The 22,737-nt window shown below is 41.9% G+C and overlaps 2 protein-coding genes across 4 annotated transcripts; one reads left to right on the top strand and one right to left on the bottom strand.

Moving 5' to 3' along the window:
- Positions 1-478: 478 nt before the first annotated feature.
- On the top strand, positions 479-11,830 carry ric8b (RIC8 guanine nucleotide exchange factor B). Of its 2 annotated transcripts, none has more exons than XM_071537704.1 (10): positions 479-642; positions 1,134-1,181; positions 1,271-1,900; positions 3,541-3,635; positions 5,173-5,323; positions 6,203-6,301; positions 6,819-6,963; positions 7,497-7,641; positions 7,780-7,899; positions 9,855-11,830. In XM_071537704.1, the coding sequence occupies exons 1-10, from the start codon at positions 559-561 to the stop codon at positions 9,961-9,963; spliced, it is 1,626 nt and encodes a 541-aa protein (XP_071393805.1). In that variant the 5' UTR covers positions 479-558; the 3' UTR covers positions 9,964-11,830. The 2 variants fall into 2 exon arrangements, with proteins under 2 accessions (XP_071393805.1, XP_071393807.1); XM_071537706.1 differs by having other exon boundaries at positions 6,206-6,301.
- Positions 11,831-11,966: 136 nt separating this feature from the next.
- Positions 11,967-21,553, bottom strand: LOC139659435 (NAD-dependent protein deacetylase sirtuin-3). 2 transcript variants are annotated; one of them, XM_071537710.1, is made up of 8 exons: positions 21,310-21,553; positions 14,729-14,957; positions 14,353-14,571; positions 13,780-14,012; positions 13,561-13,661; positions 13,294-13,455; positions 12,998-13,210; positions 11,967-12,641 (listed from the first exon to the last, which is right to left on the bottom strand). In XM_071537710.1, the coding sequence occupies exons 2-8, from the start codon at positions 14,947-14,949 to the stop codon at positions 12,423-12,425; spliced, it is 1,368 nt and encodes a 455-aa protein (XP_071393811.1). In that variant the 5' UTR covers positions 14,950-14,957; positions 21,310-21,553; the 3' UTR covers positions 11,967-12,422. The 2 variants fall into 2 exon arrangements, with proteins under 2 accessions (XP_071393811.1, XP_071393812.1); XM_071537711.1 differs by lacking the exon at positions 21,310-21,553 and having other exon boundaries at positions 14,758-14,828.
- Between the last annotated feature and the right edge of the window lie 1,184 nt (positions 21,554-22,737).

Here is a 22,737-nt window from a genome sequence, read left to right on the forward strand (position 1 = left end):
GTTAACACCTTTATATGTATATATACAGTATATATATATATATATATATATATATATATATATATATATATATATATATTTATTTATTTATTTGTTTTTATTTGTTTAGGTTTTCATATATTCATGTTTTCATATCATACATATTCTGAATTCATTTTTATCTTTGTGTCAGTAAAAAAAAAAAAATAGCAGTTCTACTGCTGCTATTTTACACACCATAATAATGTTGATATTTGTATTCATTCATTCATTCGTTATTTTTATTTATTTAATCTTTTATACCTTGCCATATACCACATAATATACCAAATATGCCACCTGGTTATTCATATGCATGTATTTTGGCTGGAGCAGCTGCTGTGCTGTAGAGCTGAGGTGTAAAGTTAGTCCAGTGTGATGGAGACAGAGGGTGTTTCCAGTTTTCCTCTCGACAGCAGCCAGATCTGACAGACTCACACACACACACTCAGCTAGCCAGCCAGCTAGCTAGCAGCCCTACATATACTGGGACTTTAGCAAGCTCATAAGTTACCTATCCGTTCCCTTGACATTTCAAACATGGATTTGAATAACATCTTGTCACAGCTTGAAGCTGACAACGAAGAGGAAATTGAAAAGCTTTTGCAACAATATAATCGAGAGGTGAGGTGGGGCTCTGATCGTTTTGACGTCAACCAAAACAAACGATAGTGCTAACGTTAGCTAGCTAGGTCGCTAAAGCAGCTAGCTTTCACCATCTAAAGCTAAATTAGCTAAAATGTTAGCAATATCACCCGGCAACCTGTGGTAACGTTGAAGATGACACACCAAGCCTTTACATCTAGCAATGTGTTTATTGTCACGATGTCGATACGTTTGTTACACTGATGTGCTGGTTGATGGGCTAATGATGCCTGCTAAGACAATCTCACTTAACCACACCAAACCATGGTTTGGCTACACGTAGAGTTAGCTAGCTAATGGCAGCTAACGTTAGCTATTTCTCCAAGCTGTCAGATTTAAACCAGTCTTGCAAACAATTATGGCGTTAGTTTCTGTTTTCAGAGAGAAAAACACGGCATATTTAGTCTGTCTGCATACACACAGGTTCAATTGGTTGGTGGCCATAATGAGCATCTTGTTGTCTTTTTCAGAATAGTCACACTTTCACCTTTGACCAAAAGGAGGAAAATCTGCGTAGTGTAAGTACTAAATTGTTTGTTATTAAGTGTTATGCTCATGGCAGCCCTGTAATTTACAATGACAAGCTTCTCCCTCTGTCTCATTTCAGAAGCTGTGTCAAAGCCTGTTGACAGTACTTGGGAGGCAGGTGCAGCCAAGCTGTCAGAAGGCCTGCCTGGAGACCCTCCGCATCCTGTCCCGTGACAAGCGTGTCCTGGGACCTGTAGCCACCAGGGAAGGCATGCTGGTCCTGGCTGGGTTGGCCAGGCTGCAAGGTGGTGAGGAAGGAGGCGACAACCAGAATCACCTTCAGGAAGACACCCAGACAGCAGAGGAGGAGAGGGTGGTGGTGGAGGCCTTGAAGTGCCTTTGCAATGTGGTGTTCAACAGTGTTGCAGCTCAGCAGGTCGGTGCAGACGTGGAGCTGGCACGCGGTCTGTGCGCACGCTTGCATGCGGCCCGCGCAGGGCATCACGAGGTGGGCCTGTTCTCACTGCGCCTTCTCTTCCTGCTGTCGGCCCTGCGACCTGATGTGAGAGGCGGCCTGCGAAGAGAGCTGCATGCTGTGAGACTGCTGACAGAGGTGCTGGAGCACACCCTGGATGTGCGCTGGGTGGGTCCGTATGAAGCCGCCCCCCAAGACCCGCAGTCCCTGCCCATCCCTGCAGAGGACAATGAGCGAGCCATGGAAGCGTTAAAAGCCTTGTTCAACCTCACACTGTCTGATGCTGGTGATGAGGTGAGTGTGTTGTTTTCTGCAAGAGAGGGTAATGGTACTCTATGTGTCCACATAACATGTCTATCATGTGTCTGTTGCGAGCTCAGACTGGTAGTATGGAGTGTAGAGTAGGTTATGCGTTGGCCTAGAGGGTGGCCTAGTAATGGCTAGAGAGACCATCCAGTAACTGAAAAGTTATAGGTCTGATCTCGACAGCCAAGCTGTATCCATCACCACTATCTGTCCTGTTTGTGTCCCTGAGCAAGACATTTAACTGCTCATTCGTTGTGTCTCTGGGTAAGCACATCAGCTAAATGCCAAAAATGTAAATGTAATATATAATGTACTGTATCTTGATTTGATATACATGACAATACAGTGTGACGACTTGAAGATTCAATTCATGCACAACGGACTTATCAGGAAGACAAATGTATCTGCACACTATCATGAAAAAAGGAGAATGTCCAAAGGCTTATGACACACAAAAAAAGCATTTGCCAGAGCAAACTGATGTTATAACCAAAATGCTGTTTTGAACTTTTTGTTTTGGCACCTTTTTACTCGTTTTATGTATTCATTTTTGCATCATAAGCTTGTGTTGGGATATTCACCTTTTTCCTTATTATTTCTTATTATTTTGGAATTTATGCACATGTAGTTAATGATTATATGGAGTTAATTTTTGACATACCCCATTTTTTCTGTTCTCATGCACAAAATATGTCTTTATTTTCAGCCAACATAATGTGTGACTGATGATATCTATTTTTTTTTAGTTTATTTAAAAAATTAACCTCATTGTCCATCTGCTCTCTACAAACAAACATACGTGGTATGAAGGCTAATCACTAAGCATGCCTGGTTTAGGCCGAGTGTTTCCAAAAGGCCTGTGATCCCTTTAGCCTCTGGCACCGTACGAGGTTTATCATCTATTTGACCTGGCCTAAGCCCTTTGGCACCTTTTCGGCTTTCCATGATTAGTCAGGGAGTATTAGTGCAATGATCTTCTGGTACTCAGCCCTCTGTGCTCACTTTTTTGTGCCACACTAAGATATTGTGAAAGAGAGAATATGCCGTTACACAAGTTGCTGCTGAACTAAAGCCCTATCACGATTTTCCCATTGGTGTTTTCTGGATCTTTCTGAACAGGGTGTGCTGTCTAGTCTAGTCCCATATGGCTGTCTGCTCTTTTATCATCAGATATCATTATGAGAAGACTCTTATTCCCACCTTATGCAGATATAATTGGCCTTGTTTACAGCCATGAGTCTTTGGCTTATGTTTGCTGTCCTCTTGGAAGTTTTAGAAATCCTAACTTACTCTTCCCCCTCCTTTCTCTGAATCACCATAGTAACTGCTTCAGTCTCATACAATTTCTTATGCTTATCCCCTCTTTATTTCCATCTATCTCTGTTCTCCTCCCTTGACTGTTTATGTAGACTAGTTGTGATACCTCATTAATTTTGAAGGTTTAATTCTGGATTTCAGATGATCATTTGATGGGCAGTTTAGTGTCTTCCCATTTTTGCAATTAGGCAGTGCTTCCAGGTTTCTATCCCTGCAGCCTAATAAACATGTTTTTTTCCCTCTGCTTCTTTCTTCTGAACAATGAAATGCTTGCTTGAAATTCATGTTGTTGTACATCCTTCATTTGATAGGATGGTGACCACCAGCTCCGCCTCATCGCCGCCATCATGCGTCATCTGTTGATGCTAAAGACTGAGACAGAGGAGAAAACAGAGGAAGCACACAGGTGGGAAGCCCCCTTCCTCATTGCTCTTCATATATTAGGTGTACCCAGGGGTTAAATTGGGATTTGGAAGGTGGGGGAACTCTTGACGGTGACCAGGGGAAAATGGTGGGGGGGTTGAGGGAATAGGCAGCACTAATGTCAAATTTAAAGCAACACAGTCACTGTGGGATGATGAACATTTTATCTGCTTTTGAAATATCACATGCCAAATGAATATAGAGTCTATTGAATTATCACTAAAACAAGTCAGATTAGATGTTTAGTATTTGGGTTAGAGAGAGAGAGAGATGGATAGATGGATAGGTCCTATATGGTTGTCCAAAGATTGTCCAATCACAAGTCACAATATTGACTGAAAATAATCCTAAACAAATCCACATGACAGAGAGAGTTTGTGTAGAAAGTGAAGATGGACGATACAAAGTTAATCACCAATGTGGAAAAATACAGGGAGCTATATGACCATCAGCATTCTTTCTATAAAGATAACACTAAACAAGATATGTTTTAATAAGTCTTAATGAAGACTTTTAGTTATTTATTTACTTACTTTACTTATTTTTGAGGGTGCTAGAATGTTGTTCCGGATCGCTCCAGCCCAGTTTAACCCCTGGGTGAACTTGCATCACTTTCTTTCAGTAGGATACAACTTCAGCACTGAAATAGGGTTCTATGCATATTTGTCAACAGTGAAAGAACCCATCTTATAAAAACACTGCAGGCAAAATAGAGATGTCTCTTATGTTTAACTTGTTGGGCGTCTCATCTTTTAATGGCGTTAGCTGTCCTGATTCAGGGGGGATACATTCTTTTGATTGTAATGTAATGCGAGAATGCCAGGAATGTTGGGCCATAGACTGAAATTTAAACAGTGTCATCTAAAAGAGATTGATGTGGCCCTTTGACCTGTGAGCTCTGTGGCTGAACTGGTCATGGGAGTTTTGTCCATTGTCTGATGTCGACTTTGTCGTAGTTTGTTTGAATGAAGGAATGTCCTGAATATGTGACAGAAATGTGCTGATTAGAAAGGAGGTTTTGGTTTACTTAGAAAATAGAAAAAATAGAAAAGTAATATTAATGTGTTTGTGTTTATCAAATATTTATCAAATGTATTTGTTTAGGTATTAGTTTGTTTCACTAAAGTGTATTTCCAAAATTAAATATTTTTTCTAATAGTGATCTTTACATTGGTTACCTCTTAGTTTTTCCCTGATAGAATTGGTTTTAAGATTTCACTGATCACTTTTAAGGCATGGATGGGTCTGGCACAAAGCTATATGACAGACCTTTTAACCCGATGTGAGCCAGGTCACATCCTGAGGTCATCTGGCAGGTCGCTATTGGTGGCTATAAGGCGATCGCACCATCAGGGCTCCTAGACTTTGGAACGACCTGCCTGAGGAGATTATGCTGGCTGAATTAAGCTCTTTTTCTCACCTTTTTTTCACTCCTTATTTTTGCCTTATATTTCTTTTTGTATATTTCTGTTGTTTACTGTTGTTTACGCTTATTGTTGTTGTTGTTCCTTGTTTTTCAGCCATGCTGTTAACCTGCTCAGCAACCTGCCTGTGTCCTGCCTGGACGTGTTAATCGATGTGCCTGTCCAGGGAGGCCAGGAGGAATACAGTGGAAAGAACATGGATTCGGTACAGGTGCTGCTAGACTTCATGGAGAAAAGGATAGACAAGGTAATGCTCATCCTCAGCGGCCAGTACAGAGTATACATGATACAGCAATCATTTACACACTGAAAGATTGACCTTCCTCTAATTATTTTACTTCAATAAAGGTCCTTAATAGAGTATTTCTACTGCAATATATTAGATTAATAACTGGAGTGTTGTTTTTAACGTGTACACAATAAGTCAAGTAAGCTGCTGAGGAATCAGTTGTGACACTTGTCCAACATACCTGTAAATGTGTTGTTGTTAATGGTTACACCTACTATCTTTGTTTACATGTAGCCTTCATACCTCCTAAAAACATGCAAGAATGATGTAATTTTCTATGTTATGGTGTGAAAGACATTTTTCATAACCAGGTGCACCTATACCCAGCCAGCCATGTTGCAGATCTGTCTAGTGCACAGTTGCAAACTTCTTGTGAAGGCTTCAGGTCGTTGCTAAAACCAGTTTGTTTAACAGCTTGAGTAAGCGCTGGACCCAGTCAGTCCTCAGATCTGATTAGACTGGAATGCTCCTTGGCCAAGCAAACTAAGACAAACACAATGTACTCAGGTGTTTTACACTGAGCTTTACTGCATATCATTCACTTTCTCTCGTATCTCTCCTGTCTTTATCTCATTAAAAATATCAAATAAAGAGTAGAAGTGCTAAGGAAACAATCCCCAGATCTGATAAGGTGACATAATATCCTTCAAATGACCCTTGTCCTTATTGCTAATGGGAAACTACCCAGTTGACCCACAACCATGCAGCTCCAACATCTACAGCTGTTACATACTGTTGCATAGGGTTACCTATTGTTACATGTTGTTACATATTATTACATACTGTGGTGTGTCTGTGGTCGGGCCGTCACATCTCTGTTCTGTGTCTCATACCAAGCAGGGTTCCAACTACAAGGAGGGTCTGACGCCAGTACTCAGCCTCATGACTGAGGGATCCAGGCACCACAGGGAGATCCGCAGATATATCAAGGCTCAGGTAATACAACAGCTACTGTCAGATTGTCAGATGTAAATAGCTAAGAGACAATGATAACAAACCGAATAACATTTCTGACACCCTGCAAGAGAGCTGATCATTAGTTTCTAATTCTGTCCCTGCTCTGAGACTCGCAACTGAATCTGTTAGTTCAGACTTGTAATCAAGAACTTCAGCACTGAATTGTTCCATTCTGACGCTGAAGTGTCCTTGAGCAAAACACTGGACCCTCCCCAGCTCCAGGGTGATGCTCTGTCTTGAGCTCTGACCTCCCTGCTGTTGAGGTCAAGCGAAAAAGAGAATAAAGATATCACAAAAAAACTGAATTTCACTCGAAAACCTAATTATAGCTGTTGTATATGTACCTATGTTGTATCTTATAAGGTTCTTGTTACCTAATTGTAGCTATCGGATAAGGTGTATATGTTCATAAGCCAGTGGTTAAGCCCCAGAGCTAGGTGACAGTGACCAAAATGTTAATAAAACATTATACTCTTTTAAATGCCTGCATCCTCAGGTTCTTCCCCCACTGAAAGATGTGAAGATCAGGCCAGAGATCGGCACCACCATCAGGAACAAGCTGGTCCGCCTCATGACCCATGTAGACATGGGCGTAAAGCAGAGTGCTGCAGAGTTTCTCTTTGTGCTCTGCAAAGAGAGCGGTGAGAGGGGCAGAGGGAGGAACATGGGGGGAGGAGCAGTAGATACAGGAAATGAGAAGCAACAGGCTTCATGTTTTTGGTAGGGGCTGATTGACGGAAAAAAATAGTGCACTGCTAGATGCATGATGGCTGGGCGATATGGTTGAAATCAACATCACGATAACCTTAAGGATTTTTTTTCAATATTGATATATATCACAATATGGCTCATGTATGCAAAGTCACTTGTTAAATAATCAAAGTAGTGTTCATCCCATTGAAACGAATGGTAATGGTAGGTGTGACAAAACTGAAACTTTCAAATAATATTCCTACCATGCCTCATGGTAGAGTTTTTAAATACAATTTGCTTATCATCAATTTAGACAGCAGAATATATCCCAAAATCACCATATCCTCACAATATGATTCCACTGAAAGACACTAAACGATAATATTGAATTATCGCCCAGCCCTACGCGTAACAACAGGACTTCATGTGCTTATACATGTACATTTACACGACCGTCTGTCTCTGTGGTGTCGTCTCGTAGTGGACAACCTGCTGAAGTACACTGGGTATGGAAACGCAGCCGGACTCCTGGTGGCCCGAGGACTTCTGGCAGGAGGGAGAGGGGAGACTCAGTACTCTGATGACGAAGACTCGGACACAGAGGAATACAAATCTGCTAAACCCTTGTGAGTGGACAGGATTTAAAACAGACCTATCAATCTCACAATTGTTTGACAACTTGTATGCATTATTAGTATAAAGCCTTGTGCTGTGAAGCAGAAGCTCTACATTTGTCTTACCCATTTCTCCTCTGCTTGTCCCAGCATCAACCCCATCACAGGCCATGTTGAGGAGCCGCTGCCCAACCCCATAGAAGAGATGACTGAGGAGCAGAAGGAGTATGAAGCCCAGAAACTCGTCAACATGTTTGACAAGTTGTCAAGGTAAATATACAAAATAAATGAATAGTGTTTTGGTAGATAATGAATTGCCTTTTCTTGGCAAAGCCTCAAGTAAGGTGATTAACCTTTTTCCGATGAACAACTGTTGCTCCCCCCGTCTGAATTATTTGTATGATTTATTGTCTCTTCAACTAGGAGCCCTGCTGTATTTGTGTTGACCTTTCCTTAGCGAGCAGAGGCTAACGCTAGTCAAACATGATGCTTGTACAAAGGTAACAGCGAGCTCGCTCCCTGCCAACCGATTCATTAAAGGAAGAATCTCTTGCCGTTAGCCCCAGCTTCAATTAGGCCTGGACTTCCAGCACGCCGCAGCATTCAGCTGGAGTAAATGGAAGCTGCCGACTCGCCGGTGCAGCATCATTACCACCGCTCCATTAATTATCACCTAATTGGCACACACAGTTGACTTGCAGGCTTTGGCTCCTTTATGTGCCACATTCGGGTTTTTAATAACGTGTGTCTCGACTTTATTCTTCTCATTCTGAGGAGCCAAACATTACCCAGACAGGGAGTGGACTGAGACAGACGCACAGCTAGACAAAGCAATTTGGGTGGAACGTGGAAGAGGAAGAAGAAACACGGGTGAACACGTTTGCCGACATAAGAAAGCTGACCTTGTCATTGTTGAGCCAAAGAGGGGGTTGAGTTGTAATGAGGCACGTGTGCCCACAAGGAGTAGATTCCTTTCCGCGGCTGGATCCTCTTTCTTCTCTTCCTCGGTGTAAAAGGAGATGTGGTCGTGAGGGAGAGGTGCAGCCAGTGGCGCTGCCCCAATACAAGCTCTCAGGAGATCGGTCAGAGGCCTGCAAGAATGTGCTTCCCTAACTGCTTAACTGGTCCTCCAATTAGCACATATTCTTACCCAACCCCCCTCCCCTCCCCCTTACATCTGCCGGCCCCGGTCCCCTCTCAGTGTTAAGGAGGATAGGATGGATTTTTGCACTAATTGGTGGAGAGAATACAACACAGGAGAGGCGGGATTGGATGGATGGTACATGTTTTTGTTGGTTTTGTTTTCAGTAGACTTGTTATCCCCTCACCTTGTTACTGCTCATTGTACCTGCTGTCTTTGACTGATGATATGAGGCTGTAGACAGGCGGCCGGTACGATTACCTGTCAGTAATGTGGTGCAGGATTCACAACTGAAAAATGTGTATTTGATGTATTTGTATGCCAGCCTATATCCTCTAGTTACCACATATTATTTGCTGCCTCTCTGCAGATTACATCACTGAAAGGACATCAAATAAATCTTCAAATTTCCCTTATATTTTGTCAGGCCATGGTTAATCTCCGGGTCTTTTTGAAAACTTGTAACTGTGGTTTTCCCATGATAGGCTAATTTAAATTTAAGGACAAACTAGGAATTTACAAGGCCATTTATGTTTTGAGTCTTACAAATGAATGCAAATGGCTCCTTTTTAAATCTTTGACTAGATAATTCTCTGATAAATCATCTTAGAGGGAAGTGGTGACACACAGTGCAGATATAATTGGATTAGGATGAAGGGGCAGCCATGGCTTTGAGGAGATTAGACTGAGCGCTGATCCTGTAATTAAACTGCCATAGGAGGGGAAGGAAGGAGGGCCAAGTGGGAGAGAGGATGGCCAAACGGGGGTGAGTGTCTGTGAAGGGGGAGGGGTTTGTCTTCCGAGGGTCCTTGAGCTCTGGATGCAAGAGAGAGTAAAGATGTACGACGGCCACAGCAAGCCCTCTTAACGCCGTCCGCGGATACAAAGGGCTTGGGTCCTAAGCAAAAGGTGGATTTTGTCTGCAAGTTTTTCACTTTGAAAACTGACAGACAAGAAGACACTCATGTTATTCATGTTTTTTTTTTATTTTGTCCTCTTGTTGTCTGGCCCCTCTCCATGTAGCGTGCGGACATCCCTTCCTTTCAGGACTGCTGATGCTCTGTTCTGGTCTTTGTGTCCACAGGCAGAACCTGATCCGGCCCATGGGGGTTCGGAAGGACGGGACACTAGCGCCGCTCGACGAAACTCTGTGTCAGCCGCCTGAAGACAGCTCGGGATCAGACTCTGACTAGTGAACTCCAGATCTAGGCTCTGCCCAGGCTCTGCCCACTGGGCCACCACACATCTCCGCTCCGCAGGAAACTAGAGGGCCCTCTCATGCCCACAAGCCATTCTCTAAAGCAGAGCGGGACTTGACACATGGCAGGAAGACTTTCTCAATGGCACCATTATGCATAGAACGCTAACATGATTTTGTTTTGTGATGTTTTTTTTTTTCATTTCATGCACCTTTTTTTTCCCCATTTTTTTTTAACCCTTCCCTAAATTGACAAAATAGAGGTAGATAATCATTTTTACTGGATCTTGTGTATCTCACTGAAAGCACTGTTGTCATAGTTTGACAAAAATGTAAATTGGGGGTCTGAATAAGTAATCATTCCTTACCTGCGCTTATGTCTTTCTTTTCTCTTCATATATTGTTCTTCTAAATAATGAAATTGTCCACTATAATGACACGATACAAATGCACATTATACACACAAGAAAAAAACATGGAATTATAGTAAGTGCTGTATACAATGAAACTACTCCACAATGTCCACAATGGACCAAAAGACAGAGGTATATTTAGATTTCAGGCAGTGTCAGTAGTTTAATTTAAATAAACAGTATAGAATGAGTCTAAATTTGGCTGTGTAATTATCAGTGAATGGTGCACCCCAGTCGGTCGCCAAGGCAACTTGTTGAGTTTTGACGGGCCTCCTTGGCTTACTGCTGTCTCCTTGAAAGGCGTTGTGGACTTCTTCGACCTTTTCAACTGCGACCGCCTTTTGCTGAGCGCTATAGTCACTATTATAATAATAATAGTTACTGAATACCATCACCTAATTGCAAGGCCCTCACCATAGCTATTATAACGTGTATCATTTGTTGTTTCATTTAAGCTAAAGACTTCAATGGAGAGATGCAACATTTTCCTGTGGTGGATGAATAGTATTTGGATTGTTTCTGCCTTACCCATCGTGGATTCTTGACAAAGAAATGTGTGAAACAAAATGACTGTTTTCTATCGATGTACTTTGTCCTCTGCCAATTCTGCATGGTGTTGAATCAATTCTCAGAAATGTGTATGATTTTTTTTTATATATATATATTGAAAACTTTGCTGATTTTATATAAATCTAGTGTATGTATAGATTCAAAATTATGGTTCCTTAAAATGTATTGCTACAATTTGATTAGGTGTGTAGGCTGCCAGTTCTCCTGCTGAAGAAAACTGCATGGATGGTCATGACTGTAACAGACTTGGTCCCTTGAGTGTATCTCCCCTCGCTTTGGATTACTGATAAACTTGTTGTATAAAAGTTTTCTTTTATTTGCCAATTATAATACCAGGAATTTGCCTGAATATTGCTTTTACCCGAGAAAATGTTTTATTGCTTTGTTACAAGGATTAGTAACGGGTCAATCAGTTGATAGTGATTAATTATAAGCACACTTCCACATAACTTAATGACCACTATTATCTATTCACACAGACATAATTTAAATGAGTAGAATTACAAATCAGGATTAATTTAATTTTCAGAGCATATTTATAGTCACTACAGAGCTGACTTAACATTTTGAGGCAGACCTGAATTTCTTGTGGCTAATCATTTTTTTCCTGCTTAGACAGCTATGAAAGGTCAGATATGGGACACAGTTAAAATAGTGATTTTCTTTGTGCTCCTGTGTAAATGCAACCCTTGATAGTTTTTGCACAATAGGATAAATACACTTAATGCATGTTGATCGCTTTCCCTCCATCTGGAAGGAATATGTGATGGGAAGAATAATTTTGTGTGTTCTTTTTGCACATTCTTTGCATACTGTAAATGTAATCACACTTTTTTTTTTAATAAATGTAGTGAGGCTTCTGTTGCAAAGTTATTAAAACTGGAGCATAAGAATATTTTTGTTGTCTGTTTTTTGGGACCGGTACAAAAAGGGATACTGTATGAAAAGGTAGAAGATGAAGTACAAATTACACAATACTTTATTAAATATTGTTTCATATAACAACACAGTGTTGTACTGATATAAAACAAATTAACAGTCTATTGGCCTCGATCACACAAACACTCACATACACACTTGGATTTTGTTGAGACATTTCTTAGTGTTTCTACTACTTCTGATGCGTCCAGTGTAAAGCAGCATATATGTATTTAATATAAAAGTACTTGGGAAGAGAAAAAATAAGTGCTTAAAAATGCTTGTATATGATACACATATGGACATAATGCACACATCACATACACACACACTTGGCCCCAGATGCAGACGCAAGTTGACACACACTTTCCTCCTTGCAATCCACTTTGCCTCTATTAGAATATAGTATCAAGAATCACACACATATACCATATACAGGATAACGTTAGAAGTCTCAACTTGTTAGCATGCACAGGGGAAGAGAAGAAACCGTCTCAAACCTTCCCAGTGTCTTCTGTGCTAAATGATGGGATGCATCATGAAAATTTGAGTTTCAGTTGCTTGGGCTGGACGATGCGGAGCTCTTGCTGTCCGTCTCTGAGTCGGTCTCCTCGCTGCCGCTGGTGGCGGCTCTTTGAGCTCCTGGTCTGGACTTGGGAGGCCGTCTGCCTTGTGGCTCCGACGCTCCTCTCCTCCCCAGGCCGTTGGATTTGCTCTGGCAAGGCTTCTGTCCGCTCGCCGATGGACCGCTGCTCACCAGTGTAGGGATGCTCTGTACAGAGGGGAATAATATTAACATAAGTCAGAAGATATAGTTTGTAACAGCACCCAGATACTTCAGCGGTTAAGTCTCAATGTTTACCCCCACTGACCAGAGCTTTTTCCCGTCTGTCTTCCCTACTCCATTTCCTTTCTACTTTCTAAATATCTAAGTAAAACATAAACTGCCAACTTTCCATTTAAAAAACTTTGGATTATAAGAAGAGTGATTTTTATCCATTTGTAAAATATATAATAATATGACTTAAGTGGTACGTAACTTTGTCAAATAAAGAACCCAAATAGAGACGTACAGTATATAAAATGCAAGAGCTTTTCTTAGTGCTTAGAGCTTAAGACAGAACCAACCGCATTTTCCTGACTCCTCATCAGGTCTTCGATCTCATTGTTCCACCCAAGGATTTCAGCGAACCTCCGCACCGTGTCCACCAAGTCACCCAGTTCCATGTGGTCTCCTCTCCGCAGGGGGACCTTCTCAAAGGGACCCACAGCGTACCGGTTCAGGAGGAGACGCGGCACTGTAGAGCGCACCGTGTTCACCAGGCTGGCAAATGGCTCAATCTGGAACATTGTGTGTTTCTGTTAACATATAACAGATTCATGTGGCAGAAATCTAAGACTGTTACTAAAAGGCTGGTGTTTACCTGTAAAGACGTGCCCATGATGATCAGCAGGTCTGCTCTGGGGAAGTCTTCTGAATGCAGGAAGTACTTCTCAGGAAGATCCTCTCCGAAAAACACAATGTCAGGCTTGACTGTTGCAGCACAGAATGTACAGATGGGGGTGTTGTCACTCATTATGGCATGCTGTGAAACAAAAGTGAATGAAGGAAAGATTAGTCAGTCATCAAATGCAACAAGGCAGTGTGCTATCTTACACAGTTTGACAGGTGTTTGACCCCTGGCCCATACCTTGGCCTCCTCAGCAGGGTACGGAGTGTAGCACAGGTGACAGGAGGCTGTGGCAAAACTACCATGAGCTTCCACGAGTTTGTCGTCTGGGATGCCACACGCTGTGAAGAAGGTGATTAAATATTACAACTGGCATTCAGAGGAAACAAGTTAATTCTCAGCCATTCTGGGACGGAACCCAACATCATTGTTTTTTGTTCCCTTTAAGGCCGCACTCACTTTTCTCCAGGCCGTCAATGTTCTGTGTGTACAGTCGCAGCAGCAGGCCCTTGTGATGCAGCATGCGGATGAAATAGTGGATGTAGTTGGGCCGGTGGTTGCCAGGATACAGCTCCTTGGCCAGGGAGAAGAACGGCTGCGGGTCGTTGGAGAAGTAGTCGATGTTGAAAACGGCCTCTGGGTAAGGGATGTTGTACTTCTCCAGGTTCGCGTACAGGCCGGTTCCTGGCGTTCTAGAAGTGGGACAGTACAAACATTTTGACGTTTACATTTTGGGCATTTAGGCGTTGCTCATATCAAACAGCAACTTACACTAAATCCCAACTTGGTCACTTATTGTCAACACTTGAACAGGATTAATGGCTCTTGAACATAAAACCCGAAACCCCTTGGTTACAGGACAGTCTCTCCAACGACAACACTAGCCTGCCGCGACATGTTAGTTTGGAGAGAAACTGAATAGAAACCAATGAAAATATGCAAGGAATCATACAGTAGTGCAAGATAAATGGTAGCGAGAGAGATGAAGGCGAAGCTGTTGATTCCAGAGAGCACAAACCCTCAAACACCGACCTGAAGTCTGGGATGCCGCTGGCGGTGCTGATCCCGGCCCCGGCCACCACCACCACGTTCTTACAGCGGCCTAGCTTCACCAGCCGGGCCACAGAGGCCAGACCGCCCCGGGACGACGGCTTGGCTGCAAACGCAGACGGAGGGTCCTGACTAGGTCTGGATCCAGAAGACTGACCCGCCTGCGCTGGCTCACTGGTACTCTTTGGCATCTTACCTTTACTACAGAGAGGGCCAAGACAAAAAAAGGATTTTTGAGGCGTTTTATTACACTGTCCAGGTCCTACTTTTAACTGCTTGATCTCTGATGAGACAATCACCAACAAAAATAAAAGTTAGGACAAAATAATTTCATGATCCTTCTATGCTGTGGCCTTACCATGCAGGTAAAATGTCCTGTCCACTCACACTCATCTGGCTGAGGTCCTGGGCCAGTGCTGAGTCAGTCTGCTTCCTGCGCTGTTTCCCATATGGGCCGGGCCCGGAGTGCTGGGGCCGGGCCGGGTCGCTCTGCCCGGCCTGGGAGCTGGAGCTGCGGGTGATCCTGCTCAGAGGAGGCTGGGAAGACTTCTTATCCCCGCTGGTCCTGGACTTGTTCATTCCAACACCTGTTGATGTGCAAGAAAACAAAATCATTCAGACTAAATGCAACATCAATCACGATTTATGAGCTGCAATGCAAGTTTCCTTTTCACTGTACTATTAACTTAAAGCGAGATTCATCCACCTGCCATTTGAATGTCAGATGATGGAAAACAATGCCGTTTCTTAATTGTGGAAAATATGAGCTTGATTGCTTGTTAATTCTTTGATGGTTTATTTTTTATTTCATTGTTTTGTTTTTCTCCAACTACACTAATTAGATATTCACTTGTTTTCATTCCAACAAAAAACAGAAAACAGCTTTTCATTTGCTCCCCCTCCTCTCCCTCTGGCCCATATTTAAAAAGCTGTTACAATGAAATCATCGTGGCATTCTTTTGTGTTCTTTCCCTTTGCACAGAGAAAAGCTGAAATGTTTTAAAACTGTCAACTCTTGAACAAAAGGTAATGGCTGTAATATATTTAGCAACCCCCCCCTCCACTCCTCAGCAGCTATGCTAATACAGTCCACAGCTGTGGCAGCTTTACTGTTCAGGGAAAGAGGAGGGTAGAGGTGGAGGAGGGGGGTGGTGTTAAAAAGAGGGGTGGCGGAGGTGAAAGAGAACCCTAGATTGACTGTGTGTCAACAAACCCAGCTGGGAGAGAAAAGAGGATGCCCCCTCAAGGCCCCCTCAAACTGAGGAGAAAAGGGAGAAGGGGGTGCAGAGATAAATGATATGGAGGCGGGATTCAATAAAGAGGGAACAGAGGAGGAGAAGAGAGGGAGAGAGGGATGGAGATGGGGGGTCCTTTTCCAAAGCTATTCTAGGCCTTCAAACAACTTCCATGAGGAATGAGTGCGAGTGATCAGGGAGAGGGAGAGAACAAGGAGACAAAAGAGCTACAACCCATAAAACATGACTGCTTCAGAGCTCAGGGGAGAGATAAGGCGAGCTTTTCTCCAGCAGCACCTTATCGCCCTCAGGAGGGGAAGGGAGAGGAGGAGGAGGAGGAGGAGGAGGAGGAGGAGGAGGAGGAGGAGGAGGAGGAGGAGAGGGGTCACTGGAGGCTTACGGACATTACTGGAGCAATAGACAACACCGCCGCACGATATCAGCCTTTGGGATGCTGAGTGATGGGACAGTGAGCGGTGTTTGGACAGTGAGCGGTGTTTGGCTCTTTTCACTTGCTACATTCACATGAACGAAAAATGGATCATTACTCGCCTAAACAGATGCGGCATTTTGGCTCCTGAAAAGCTTGATTTGTAGACAATCTTTTGAACCTTTCCGGAAAAACTCTCACATTCTCCAATCCACTTTCATTTTAGCCACTCAATCTTCTTTCACTTTGCCTCCTAAAAGGCTGAAGCCTCCACATTACCACTTTTTTTCTCTCCGTGGACATCCTAAAGAACTATTAAAAACAGCAGGGGGGCGAGGGTCACTGCTTTTGTCTGGGCTTCTCTCAAAAAGACACTGCTGAGTACAGGCAATAAATCACCAGCCCAGTTATTAAGGTCCCACACAGATGGTGCAGTGCAGCAGACCCAATCCACTGACATGATCGGACCCTTCAAAGCATCGCCAAGCAGTGCAATCACATCTAGAAAAGTTAAACTGGCAAGCAAAAGCCATGCACATGCGTTATGTAATCTGGATATTGTTTCCTGCCATTATTCATTTCATGACGATACGAATGAGCGGCATACAAAACAATTAAGAGGGGGCAAGTAAGGGGTCATGAAGTACCGTGATTTAGAACGACAAATAAAGCATACACAGTGGGTGTGTGCCTCCTTGGAGGGTATGACAGAGATATGGCTTTACCAAATGACACATAACTCATTACATCAGTTTCAGTTGTGGGGGAGGGAGGGAAGTTAGTGAGAGAGACGTAACTTGAACATGGGAGCTTAACTCTGGGGAAACCAACATGCTCATTTCAGTAAAGGAATGAGCATTCTGACAAGAGCAGGATCAGGAAAATGGGCAACAGAGTCCAAGCAGAGCAATGGAGGGCGATGTTGACAAATTGGATGACATTTCGGCAATGACCTGACCTGAAACAGGTTAGGTTGGTATATCCTGTTTCTCATTGTTTACTATATTTTCCAACAAAAAATTAAGTCCCATGCACAGGTGCCGAAAGAGTGTAAACGTTTTATAAAAGGTAAAAATAAATATCCAACTTTTTTATCAGACAAAACCCTAATTGTGCCACAAATGCTGCTCTTATCCAATTATTATTCTTTAATGACAAATAAATCCCTGTATAAATGACAAAAGGCTTAAAAAGGATTTGAGAGCCCACCCCCTGGCTGGCCTTTCAGAGGGCTCGCTCTCCCACCTCTCCCCAGTCTAAAAGCTGAGCCCAGTGTGTCCCATGTGTCACAGCACCAGACCACCAGGGGTGTCGCCCCTCATATGAGGGTTACAGTAATCTAATTAGGACTGTCCTACAACACTGGCACACCTCAGTGCTCACCATCACCCCCAAAAACCTAATCCTTTTACAACTTAGAGGCAGAGACCAAAACAACAGGCAGCATCACCAAAGAGCGCCGGGTGAAAAGTTGGTGTCTGTCAGCACAACAGAGACACGGTTCATCGACCAAAGCCAACATCGACTGCAGCTTCCTGCTCACTGGGAAGGAAGTGCCAGTCCATACTGCTATATCCAGTTCAGGGTAAAAAAAAAAAAAAGAAAGTTCAGCATTTCCAAAATAGATCATACATATACATCAAATCATACTGCAAAATTACCTTTTCTATTTTGTAAACAACCATTTTCATATAAATAACGTCAAAGATATTTCATAGTGAGTGTTTACTTCAATGTCAGCTCTGTATCAAAATTTTCAAATGCTGAAAATCTCCTTTTGGAACTTACTATATAACTGCCAACCTCTGCTTATTGTGTCAGTTTTAATTTCAACCTAATGTTTAAAATTCAAAGTTCTGTCAGGAAATATGACACAACAGATCTGTATCTTCACAGGAACTAGGAACTAGGTATAAAAAACATCATTTGTTAGCGTATTTTAACCAAACCAAAATGGTTTACCATTAAAATTCAGAGATTAATAAATAGTGCCATAGTGCTCAGTATGTTTCAATAGTTTTGTCAATTTAGTTTTGTCCTTTCACTATTTTAAGATGTTTTTGTTATGAGTTCCCAGGCATTAGCACATGACACAAGCAAGAGAGCAGTCAGAGAATAAATGCTCCTGGAAAGAAAATATTAAGTTCAACTGCTAAAAGCCTTTATCAATTAGACCATTGCACCTGTTTCTTTATGGAATGCAAGTCTCAAAGATCCATTAAATGCCAATATATTTTGTCAACTATTCTGCTGATAATAGTATGTGGCTTAAAACCTCTCAAAATTATTTCTTAGTATACCAGGTTCAACTTTTGACTGATGCAGTGAAGCTCAACTGTAGCCCATAGTACTGTACAGTACTACAGTATGTTGTTTTTGTATTCCAATTTGTAATTGGTTATTTTAACACATGATCACACAGAGTTGAAACTCAACTAGTTACAGTCTGGACCCTAGTGTGAGCTACTGGCATTCAGAAAATAATTAGCCCAGTTTGCAACATACAGGTCAATTTTGCATGCTTGGTCAGCGATAATTTGATGACATTTCTATTAAATATAAAAAATATGAAATGCAATACAAAAACAATTGAATTATTATATTTTAGCCAAACTTAGAGTTCTGCATATTAGGAACAGCGCTGGACATAAAGGGTTCATATGCTTTCCACTTTGTTTGCTTATAACATCCATTATATTTCTACACATTGAAACAAACAAATTGACAAGATATTTCAGATGAGAAGTTAGGCTAATCTTTGCCTTAAAAAGGATAATGACACTGAATTTCAATACACAATATTCCCCTATACTTGCAGTTCAGTTTGTATTAGTAAATAACAACTACTGTTCCCTATAGCTGGAAACAACAGATAAGCTTGTTGTGCTCCCTGATCTGAGGTGTCACACATAGAAATCCAACTAAAAAGATTAAGAGGGAGACTTGATTTTTTAGTAGGCTATTTTTCTTGTCAAGCACTGTTACCCCTACACTACACTTTGATCCTGGTTCTACATCCTGTGAGTCCACCAATTCAGATCCCCATTTATTGTGGGTGGAGCAGCTCCAGCCCGAACATGTGGATAGCATCAGAGATCACAGGCTTAGTTTTCTTTTTCCCTGGCTTTGGAGAGTTCAGACTGTTCAAAACCATCTACCTGGTGTCATAGGAATAACATGTCAGTTCTTACACTGAATGGCTTTGAAGGAGGTTTGGTTAGGTTTAATGAGGGGCTTTTCCCCTAAAGCCCGAGCGTTTAACCCTCCACTTACACCGGGATTGTTCTTCCCTCAAGTCTGGAGGGAAAGCACAGCCGTCTTTGATCTCTGCTGCCCCCCGACGCAAGGACCGCAACTGGCAGCCCGGTCGCCATGGAGACCTCTTCATTACTTTTGGAGAGGCAACAGCTCTATGTTCTCTTTCCCCACCTGTTCACTAATGACATATCACTTTGTTTAGCATCTTTGTTGGACTCTCAATTGACACAAAGCAGCTAGTCCTAATTTGTGTTAGTATATTGTTTGCTCAAACAGAGGGGGAGGTGGGTGCTGAGGGCCGTGTTGCCTGGTGGGGCCATGGCTAACTAATGACTCCTGTCCTGTACTTCTCTGACGGAGTGCCAGCCTTAATTTAAGCTGTAATCTATGGATTTTGTGGTATATTGTTATTGATACATGCACCTAGATTCTTGCAAGTTAGGATCTGCAGACAGGAAAAATAAACATTGCCATTTCAGATCATCGCAACTGGAAACACAGGTCCACTTTGCTCCAGTGTTAAAAATCAAATCAAATCCAAAACACTTAAGCTAAAATTATATGTAAAATATCATGTTCAACAGTCACATGTCAGGGTTTGTAACAAGAGCAACTGAGACTGAAACATGTCTGCAATCCGATTAAATAAAAAGTCTTCAAAGGTTCAGTCTTGGTTATAAGTGGCACAATAGTCCAATTCCAGAAAAGGCCTTTATAAAACAAAACAGCTTCAATCTTTTGAAGAGAAGTAAGGACATTGACTGGTGTGACAGCAAAGCACCATTACTTCATGTTGAAAAGACATTGCATCAAACAGATTTAAGTGAGTGCAAACAAGTTTTGATTTGCAAAGAGACAAGAATGAGACACATATTGATGCTCACAACGTTTCCATTGTTGCACAACTGTTGAATGATTCAAACACCATTAACCACTAAACAACAACGGCCACAACAGTGAACAAGGTTACAAACTGTGCATCCAGTCTTAGGGCCTTGGAGACTCACTGACAAGTGAGGCTACACTGCCATCTGCTGCCATCTAATGATATTACACATGAAAACCAACAGCCTGCTTTACAAAATGAACCAACTGCCCAAGCAAATGTCTGATGCAGCATATTACTAGGAGGGCTCCATTGACTGTTGCTCCAAGGTGGTTTACTAGTTCACAAAATAGTCAAAAGTCTTGATTGTCACCAGTGTTAAGTCACTTTCAGAGTGGAAGCAAATAATTAGGCTGAGAATCCTTTTTTTTTTTTTTTAAATCACCAAGCACCAAACATTTTTCTTGATGATCGAGGCATTATGGTATATGACAAGGTTTCTGGGTGCACCGAAACACACATGATACAAGAACAAGAAGAGGATAGTGTAAGTCATATGATGGACAGTCGACTATGCATATGACCACATTTAACATTCGGTACATGTGCATTGGAGCAGTATAAAATACAGAACATCTGCAGCTACAGAAGGAAGTGCAGTGAGTGAGCAGCAGTGCATTTGTCCAGATATACTGAATAGAATGAGATAAATGAGATACAAGAGTCCTCATTTATTTCGTGTACCTCACTGGTGAAAACAGCCTGGCTTCCTCAGGCTGAGCGGTGTCATATTTATGCAGAGTCTGCAGTACAGTGTTGTGCAGACCTGAGGTCGTCAGAAAAGTGATAATTGCCTCAGGAAGGCTGTAATTTTAGAGCAATTTCAGACGGCTTCAGTATTACCAGAGGAGCTCAAACACCTGATTCCTTAAATTCACATATGATATTTATCGCCCTAATGTGGCACAAAATTGTAGGTGAAATACAAATTTGAGGATCCTGGAAATCTTTTTTTTTTTTTTAAAGTGGGTCACTTGGCTGCAGTTTGCACAGTGCAGGAAATCAGTGGCATGGTTGTTAGAAATGGACATGGCAAATGCAGAAAATCCAATGCAATCCTCCAGAACTCCACTGGTAATAACAGTAACGCCATCCGAAGAGGGGGCAACATGTATCATCATCATACTTACATCACCTGCAGCGCATTAGCTACCTGTCTCTCCAGAGGGCGGAACTTTTGAAAGCTGACCAGCTAGACGACGAGGGCAGACAGAGAGAGCAAACTTGCTGGGTCGCTCGAGATGTTTTACATCAAAAAGGAAACGCGACGACCTTAACCCTAATCCACAAATTTGTAATCCACCCGCTCCAATCAATTGACCGTCAAATTCACTTGTTTAGATGTCTGCTTCTTCTGAAACACAAGCACTTTATCTGCACCTAAACCGAGAGGAGTGAAAATAGTGAGCTCCCACTCCGCCTCTATTTCCGGGTACCAGATCTCGAACCGCGGCGGGAACCGAGCTGGAATGTCACGTGGTACTATATTTCAGTTTGTTTCCCCATGATAACCAATCATTCAATGTAATTCTAGTGGTGGTAATTGACTAACTAACTATCAAGTGGGTATAGTGCCTTCTACTGGGTAGGAAATGTTTCACTGTGTGCCTGCAGCCTAATTGTTATTGATTATGAATTCAACGTCTGTTTTGAGAAATACACTCTTTCACTGTCAGGTCCTGGTGTTTTTATGACAGTTAGATAGACTACAATACCCATAACATAACCTAGTATCTTCTTCAAGGTTGATGACAAAAATGTTAGCAGAGGCAAAAATCATTACAAATCAGACGGGCAGTGTAGCTTGTCATGCTAAATTATTATGCTAGATAATGAACATAGTTTGTTAGCTCAAGCCAAAAATAAATCCCGCCATTGTTATATACAGTCTTATACCTTGGATTTTGTTTTTCACATTTTTCTTACATTTCAAACTGCAAATGCATTTAGCCATTTGACCAGTTTTCATTAAATCTGTAGGTCTACGCCACAAATGAATGGGCAATATACTTTAATATGCTTTATACCCATCTATAATGCAGACACACATTGTAGTTGTGGTCATTAGTTGTGCATTAGTATACTGCCAAGTGCATTTCACTTAAAGTTTCACTTCAAATTTGCTTGACATTTGGATGGAAACTCGTAAATGAATTGCCGTGAATGGCAAAATATGGCTAATTGGTGCAGATAACTTCTGTTAAAACATCTAAGTCTTATTATGATCAAATTACACCAAAGCCCAAAGTATTTTTTAACGTCCAGAGTTTAGATTTGTGCTTTTCGATTAATTCTTTTTGAGGGGGAAAAACCCACTTTGGCCCCCCTTTACACCTGATATTAACATGTGCCTCATATGCAGATTGTATCTAGATATAATTCAGCTGTATTACATTTACACCTGACATTAAAATGTGTCTCCTCCTGCATGTCAATTAACCTCTTAACATTTACAAACATTTGCATCGTTGTTATGGTAGTTGTATGCGGATTGGAGACCCAATTGCCTTTATGCTTTGTTGTAAATATAAACCTACATTAATATGTTTCTAGCAGGA

The sequence above is a fragment of the Centroberyx affinis genome, unplaced genomic scaffold (genome assembly GCF_046629955.1).
Source record: "Centroberyx affinis isolate AG114_WGS23_722 - 3 ecotype Tasmania unplaced genomic scaffold, CSIRO-AGI_Caff_v1 ptg003110l_1, whole genome shotgun sequence".
Classification (NCBI taxonomy): domain Eukaryota; kingdom Metazoa; phylum Chordata; class Actinopteri; order Beryciformes; family Berycidae; genus Centroberyx; species Centroberyx affinis.

Coding starts and splice junctions, on each gene's coding strand:
- LOC139659435 (XM_071537710.1), bottom strand. CDS start 14,949: ATGAACAAGTCCAGGACCAGCGGGGATAAGAAGTCTTCCCAGCCTCCT. Junction 14,572..14,728: donor CAGGACATTTTACCTGCATG/GTAAGGCCACAG, acceptor CCCTCTCTGTAG/TAAAGGTAAGATGCCAAAGA. Junction 12,642..12,997: donor TGAGGAGTCAGGAAAATGCG/GTTGGTTCTGTC, acceptor CCCTCTGTACAG/AGCATCCCTACACTGGTGAG.
- ric8b (XM_071537704.1), top strand. CDS start 559: ATGGATTTGAATAACATCTTGTCACAGCTTGAAGCTGACAACGAAGAG. Junction 7,642..7,779: donor TACAAATCTGCTAAACCCTT/GTGAGTGGACAG, acceptor TGCTTGTCCCAG/CATCAACCCCATCACAGGCC. Junction 7,900..9,854: donor ATGTTTGACAAGTTGTCAAG/GTAAATATACAA, acceptor TTGTGTCCACAG/GCAGAACCTGATCCGGCCCA.